Raw genomic sequence first — 7,500 nt, 5'->3', positions numbered from 1 at the left:
ATATATAAATCAAAGTATATGACAAATATAAGAAATGTAAGATTTTTAAAATTAATGCAATTAAGCCCTGATATACTGTAAATAAGCCAGTAAACATATTGCTAGTGGAAGATATTTTGATGAATGTCTTTAATAATCCATTAATTTTTAAATGCATTGGGTATTATAAACCTGTCTTGATTTTACCTAATTACTCAGTGCATTTCTAAGATGCATTTATTAAATTAGAGTCATTTTTAATTATTCGGAGCCTTGCACACATTATAATTATTTATGAAATGATATCTATTCTGTGTACAATAGTTAAAAACCCAGATTACAGTCCATCTTCAGTAATGAAACCTTACTATATAACATTAATTTGTTAATTTATTCATTATTAGTACAATCTATTTTATAGGGTTGATGTGGGAGAAAACAGAAATAGAGAATGCTATATTTGTTTTCTTGAGCTCCTAAAGGAAAGCCAGGGTATAAATCTAAGAAACAGATTAAAAGTAGTTAAGATATATATTTTCTTAAATTTTATCTGTATAATTAAACGTAATTTATCAAACACAATTTGGACTGACAATGCAATTGCTAAGGGGAAAACCATGCAATTGTGATCCATTTATGACATCACTTTCTATTGGGTTATTAAGTAAATTACGGTACTATGATTACTGAGCAAAACTTTCTTACTGTGACTTATTATTTTACTTCCCTTAAATTGGCTTATGTAATAGTTTGTGGAGAATATCATGGTAGAATGGGCCAAGAAACACTTCCTAGGGAATGATCAGGTAAGAGTCAGCATAGCCCATACTGGAAAGGGGGAGAGGAGGCGCAGAAGAGATTATTCCTAATTTCTTAGGCTATGATGGAGATGAGGAAGAATTGTACTTTCAAACATGCTACATTTATTAATGTAGCTACCTAGTAAGGTTCCTGGGAAGCATGCAGATAGCAATTATGTGACCATGGGATGCTGCAGTGGTCTTAATGTGCTAAAATGACAAATGGGGATCATGTAACCATAGGATGCAGTGATGGCCCTAAGGATTATTTGCTAAGATGCCATTTTTACACTGTGATTATTTCAAATAATCACTAAACTAGGCAGTCAGTAAGCAAAGATCACAACTGTTTGTTTATATATTGACTGAATTTATTCTATATGCTTCACAAAACTGAGGCCTAAAATTGTTACTGGGATTCTTCTTCTCTGAGAAAGAAAATCAGATTTTGTAACTGACAAGTACTCTCATGGATCATTGTGCAATAACAAACATGATGTTATCTCAGGAGATATGTTCAATATAATGATCACAGTGAGGAAATAAATGTAGTGTGAAAGATATACCCTTGATTCATCCATGTACATACATAGAACACTTAACAAATGAATCAAATGAAGTGGCCATTTCCCAGAAAGGCAGATCTATCATATCATTCCTTCCTAAATATCAACTCATCTGTAACATTAAGTGTGCTTTCCTTACTTTATATATTTTTCCAAGTAGGAATAGATTCATTTCATTTCTGCAACTCATTTTAGTATGCCTAAAAATGGAAATATTTTTTGTATATATTTTTTCTGACATAACACATGTGATTTGTGCAAATATTCTAATATATATTTGTTTATGGCCACATTGTATGGATTTTTGTTACCCTTTATTTTTGTAATACATGCGTTTTTCAAATTCGGAATGATCTTACAAAATTTTGAAATGACAAAATAAATAATTATACTCTGACTCCCATTAATTCACAAACTGCAAATTAGATAAATTCATATCATATTCTATCCTGCCCTGGATGCCACTATTTAGCTATTGTGTCCCCTTGTGTCTTCAAAGGTTTTTTTTAAAAAAAGAATTAAAAACTTATTTCTCATATCTTTTACCTCTAATAATAATTTTTGTATCAAGGCCATAACATGGAAATGAGTATGAATTCCTTATAAATTTATATTTAAAACCAGTCTTACCAGTTTACCAGATCTAGTCTGTAAACTACACATATTCATAATATGACAGCAAAGAGATACAAAACAAAAACAATATCAGCTACAATTCTTTGTTGCTGCTATGGATTGTCTGGATGTTGCATTCACAGATCTCATAGGTACTCATGTGGCTTTCTAAGACCCATTTTCTAGTTTGGTTGTCACAATATTTACACAGATACCAATAGAAGAAAATATGTTAGCTAGTACTGATGATGTTACCTAGCTTGGTAATGAAATGCCTATAAGAAAGCAATCAAACGCTCAGAGAGCCTCAAGAACCGCAACAACAACAACAACAACAACAACAATAATAATAACAACAACAACAACAACAACAACAACTCCGCCGTTGCCGGTCCCAAGCCCGGATGAGAAAGGAGGAGGGTTAGGGTCAGGTTGGCATCTGGTCCCGTAAAAAAAACCCGCCAACCCATACAATATGGTGAAAAAAACAAATAAGAATTCCATACCGCATCAGTCGTCGCGCGGGTTAACAAGGGCCGCGGCGGATGTTGGGGTCCCTGGACATCCGTCGACAAGTGGGCTACAAGTGGACCAGCCAACAAAACGACAAAAATATAGTGCAGATGAAAACCGTGCCATAATGGCCTGTTACTACAACTCAGAGCCAGAAAAAAGAGGCTATTTAAAGCGAATGTATGAATTATGGAAACAACAATATCCAGATTCAAATGTTAGTGAACAACGACTAGCAGATCAAAGGCGATTTATTATACGGAATAAAGTGTTTAGTGAAGTTGAACATGAGGAAATTCAGGCAAATTGCAAAACCCAAAAAACAATATCACAAGCGGAAATAACTGATATTCAAGACACAACTAAAGACATTATAGTAGAACTCCCAGAAGAAGCTCTCGGGGAGGAAATAACATCACCACCACTAGAATCAGTTATCACTGAACCAACTGATGAACTAACTCAAAAACAAAAAGAATTGAAGGATAAGATCATGGAGCATTTTCTGCTTAATGAGGAAAGGCAACGTTTACCATCACTAAAAATTGTGCCTAAGAAAATTTTGGCCCCTATCATGAAAATGGTTAATGCAGTGTTTTCAACAATTGAACCGGGATCCATCTTGGAAACAAACCAATTAATGTACAGCACAGCTGAAATAGTCACTAATGAACTAGGCATTAAAATCAAAGTACCTAGTCACACAACAGAAAAAGCATCAAAGCCAAAGTGGAAAATCCGATTAGAACAAAAAGTCAAAAAATTAAGGGCAGATGCTAGTAACTTAAAGAACATGCATGAGCAATAGCTCAAAAACAAAAAAAATCATAGATCGGCTAATCAGAAGATATAGATTGGATACAAGAAACATCAATGAAGCTGTAGAGATTGTAAAACAGCAGATAACAGCAACAGCTAGAAAAATTGAAAGATATGAGGCACAAATAATCCAATATAAACAAAATCAGCAATTTCAATCAGACCAACGGCGTTTTTATCAAAGTCTTAATGTGAATGGTGACACCAAAAGTGAAAAACCAGAAAAACAGGCCACAGTTGAATTCTGGAAAAAATTGTGGGAAAATGCAGAGGACTACAACAAGGAAGCAAAATGGATACATGATTTTGAGAAAAGCATTGGCAACAAACAAATGCAAGTATTAGAAATAACAACTGAAATGGTCAAAAATCGAGTTAAAAAGGTAAAGAATTGGACATCACCTGGAAAGGACCAATTACATGGTTTCTGGCTCAAATATCTGACCAGTTTACATGCAATATTGGCCAGGCAACTGAATGAAATTTTACAAAAGGGCCAAATTGATGAATGGTTGACAACTGGCAAAACATACTTGATTCAGAAAGATGCAACTAAAGGAACAACACCTGAAAACTACAGACCAATAACATGCTTGCCAACAACCTTCAAATTACTCACAGGCATTATTGCAGATAACATGATGGATTATTTGGAAACAAACAACATCTTGCCAGTAGAGCAAAAAGGCAACAAAAGAAGGAGCAGGGGCACAAAATATCAGCTCCTAATTGATAAAATGATATTAGAAAATTGTAAGAACAGAAAAACGAACTTGAATATGGTCTGGATTGATTACAAAAAGGCATTTGACTCACTGCCACATAGTTGGATCATAAAATGCTTAGAAACAACTGGCATTAGCAAAAATATTACATCCTTTACTGAAAAGGCGATGAAACAATAGAGAACTGAGTTGCAATAGGGAATGAGATCTACGGAATGGTTAATATCAAGCGAGGAATTTTCCAGGGTGATTCACTTTCACCTCTTCTCTTCATCATCGCAATGATCCCACTATCAGTAATCTTAAAAAAAATGAAATTAGGCTACCAAACAGCCAAAGAAGCTGAAAAAATTTCGCATTTACTATATATGGATGATTTGAAACTCTATGGAAAGTCAGAAATAGAAATCCAATCATTGACAAACACAGTCCGAGTATTCAGCACCGATATTTCAATGCAGTTTGGCATGGAAAAATGCGCCACTGTATCCATAAAAGGGGGCAAAATCACTGCATGTGAGGGAATTGAAATGCCCAATGGCCAATTAATTAAATGCAAAGAAAATGAAGCCTACAAATACTTAGGCATTCTGCAGTTGGATAACATCAAGCATGGAGAAGTAAAAACTGTTGTCAGGCGAGAGTACACCAACAGTTAAGAAAATTTTGAAATCTAAATTGAATGGTGGAAATACAATCAAGGCCATAAATACCTGGGCAATACCAGTTATAAGATACACAGCTGGTATAGTTAACTGGACACAAGCTGATTTGGACATTTTGGACCGAAAAACCAGGAAACTAATGACAATGCACTACAGTTTACATCCACGTGGTGATACTGATAGACTATATCTGCCCCAAAAATAAGGTGGCAGAGGATTATTACAAGTGAAGCAAACAGTTGAAGAAGAAAAACATGCACTGGCTGATTATTTAAAAGAAAGTCAAGAACATCTATTAATCGAAGTAAAGAACAAAAATCTACTGAAGGCCCAATAGACGAAACAAGAATACAGAAAAGATGTGATAAAATCAAGAATGAAGAGTTGGCAGAACAAAGCACTGCATGGCCAATTTCTGGAAAAAATAAAAGATAAAGTGGACAGTGAACAAACTTGGTTATGGTTAACAACAGGTACATTAAAGAAAGAAACAGAGTCACTAATCCTGGCTGCGCAAGAACAAGCTATCCGCACAAATGCCATTAAGGCCAAAATCGAAAAATCCTCTGATGATGCCAAATGCAGACTTTGCAAAGAAGCTGATGAAACTGTTGATCACATACTCAGCTGCTGTAAAAAAATCGCACAGACTGATTATAAATTGCGGCACAATTCAGTAGCGCAAATGATCCATTGGAATTTGTGCAAAAATTATAATATTAAAACAGCAACAAACTGGTGGGAACATCAGCCTGAAAATGTCACCGAAAATCAGATGGTCAAGATCTTGTGGGATTTCCGTATACAAACGGACAAAATACTGGCGCATAATACACCAGACATCACACTGGTTGAGAAAAACAAGGTCACAATCATAGACATCGCAATACCAGGTGATAGCAGGGTCGCCGAGAAAGAACATGAAAAAATCGCAAGATACCAGGACTTAAAAATTGAAATTCAATGACTATAGCACAAACCAGCAGTGGTAATTCCAGTGGTAATTGGCACACTGGGTGCTATTCCAAAAGCACTGGAATTACATTTAAAACAGTTAAAAATTGACAAAATCAACATCAGTCAAATGCAAAAAGCCGCACTGCTTGGATCTGCACGCATATTACGAAAATACGTTACGACGTCCTAGGCCCCTGGGTGGGGCCCGACTAGTAACCAATGCCAAATCCGGCGAAACAACTGGCCACTGTGATACAATTGTATAATCATCATCATCATCATCATCATCATCATCATCATCATCATCATCATCTAAAATCATTCATTGGAAATTGTGCCAAACGTTTGGATTTGAGTACAGCAAAAACCACTGGGACCATCAGGTTGAGAAGGTTTTAGAGAATGAGAAAGTCAAGATCTTGTGGGACTTCAGAATCTACACTGATAGGCACTTGGCCCACAACACACCTGACGTAACAATAGTTGAAAAGAAAAAAGTATGATTCATTGACATTGCAATACCTGGTGATGCACGAATTGAAGATAAACAGCAAGTGTCAGCCTGTGCTTCGCTGCTGCTTTCAGCTGCTGCGTTCGGCTGCCATTGAAACTATCTATTTGAGCATTTGAGCATGTGGAAGGAAGGGAGTTTCCCACCAAGGCCAACTATCCAGCATTTCATCCTGATGATGATTTTTGAAGATGTCTCCCACCTGACAGTTGAGTGAAATATGATTGGACTATGGATTGGGGTAACAAGGGGAGGGGAATGAATCACATATTTATATATATTGCTTTCACGCCATTTTATTCAGATTCAGCTTTGCTTTGCTTCTTTTCATTTATAGCCAGTAAAAGTACACTTAATTCTGAAATATGGAGTTGAATGGTTTCTTTCCTCTCGTAAGCTAACCGAAATTGAGAGATGCTGTGCTATCTGGGAGAAAGAAGCTTTTGCTGTTCAATGGGCTTTGATGACCTGGTGTCACTTTCTAGAGGGTGCAAAATACCCTTTTGAAGTATGGACTGACCACAAGAACTCGGAGGCATTAAAGACCCCAGAAAACTGTCTCCCAAACAGATGCGATGGGCACAACATTTCAATAGATTCAATTTCACTTTGAAATATATCCTAGGTGGGAAAATTTTTATGGCTGATGCTTTGTCCAGGCTTCCACAGTACAATAGTTCGAAACTCAGTGTTGTCCAGCCTGTCATACCTACGAGAAGTCTGGCCACTCCTGTTGTCACCAGAAGTCAAGTGACCTCTAAGTTGGAGGTCACACATGACCTCGTCACAAAGCTCAAGGGAGCTCTTACCAATGATGAGTGGTTCCGACAACATATGAATGAATGCACCATGACTTGCTTGGATTGGTGCTAAATTGTACATTCCTACATCCATTAGGCCCATGGTTCTTCAACTTTGGATGCTGCACATCGTGCTCATAAGAAACAGGCGGATAAGAGGCGTGCACAACCTTACCAGTACAGGGAGGGTGACCAGGTTTATTTGTCCATGAAGTTCCTTCAAACTACACAGAAGTTGAAGAAATTGGGACCTAAGTACGTGGGTCCGTTTCCCATCATCAAGATCATCAATCCTGTTTCAGTTCGTTTGCAGCTGCCCAAGCATCTCAACCGTGTTCATCCCGTGTTCCATTTTAACCTCATTAAGACTGTTCGTGTTTCTGCTTTACGTCCGCCTGTCGACCCTCCGCCTGCCCCCCTGTTGGTTGAAGGTGAATGTCATTTTGAAGTTCGTGAGATATTGGACTCTTGACGGCGGCGGAATCGAATCCAGTACCTAGTGGCTTGGAAGCATTTTCCTCCATCTCATACCGAATGGGTAGACAAGTCC

General features: G+C 37.0%; 1 protein-coding gene across 1 annotated transcript in view; it reads right to left on the bottom strand.

Annotated features, from left to right (window-relative positions):
* The window catches only part of LOC148043845 (uncharacterized), a 40,464-nt gene extending 33,411 nt beyond the window's left edge, over positions 1-7,053 (bottom strand). The window contains 1 exon segment of the mRNA XM_087723952.1: positions 6,960-7,053. Within this exon segment, the coding sequence (XP_087580078.1) occupies positions 6,960-7,053 (94 nt within the window).
* Positions 7,054-7,500: the final 447 nt, after the last annotated feature.

This window comes from Thamnophis sirtalis, unplaced genomic scaffold (genome assembly GCF_051295495.1).
Source record: "Thamnophis sirtalis isolate CommonGarterSnake01/CBP01778 unplaced genomic scaffold, rThaSir2_p1.2 scaffold_10, whole genome shotgun sequence".
Taxonomy (NCBI): Eukaryota; Metazoa; Chordata; class Lepidosauria; order Squamata; family Natricidae; genus Thamnophis; species Thamnophis sirtalis.
This window is presented reverse-complemented; position numbering and strand designations above follow the sequence as displayed.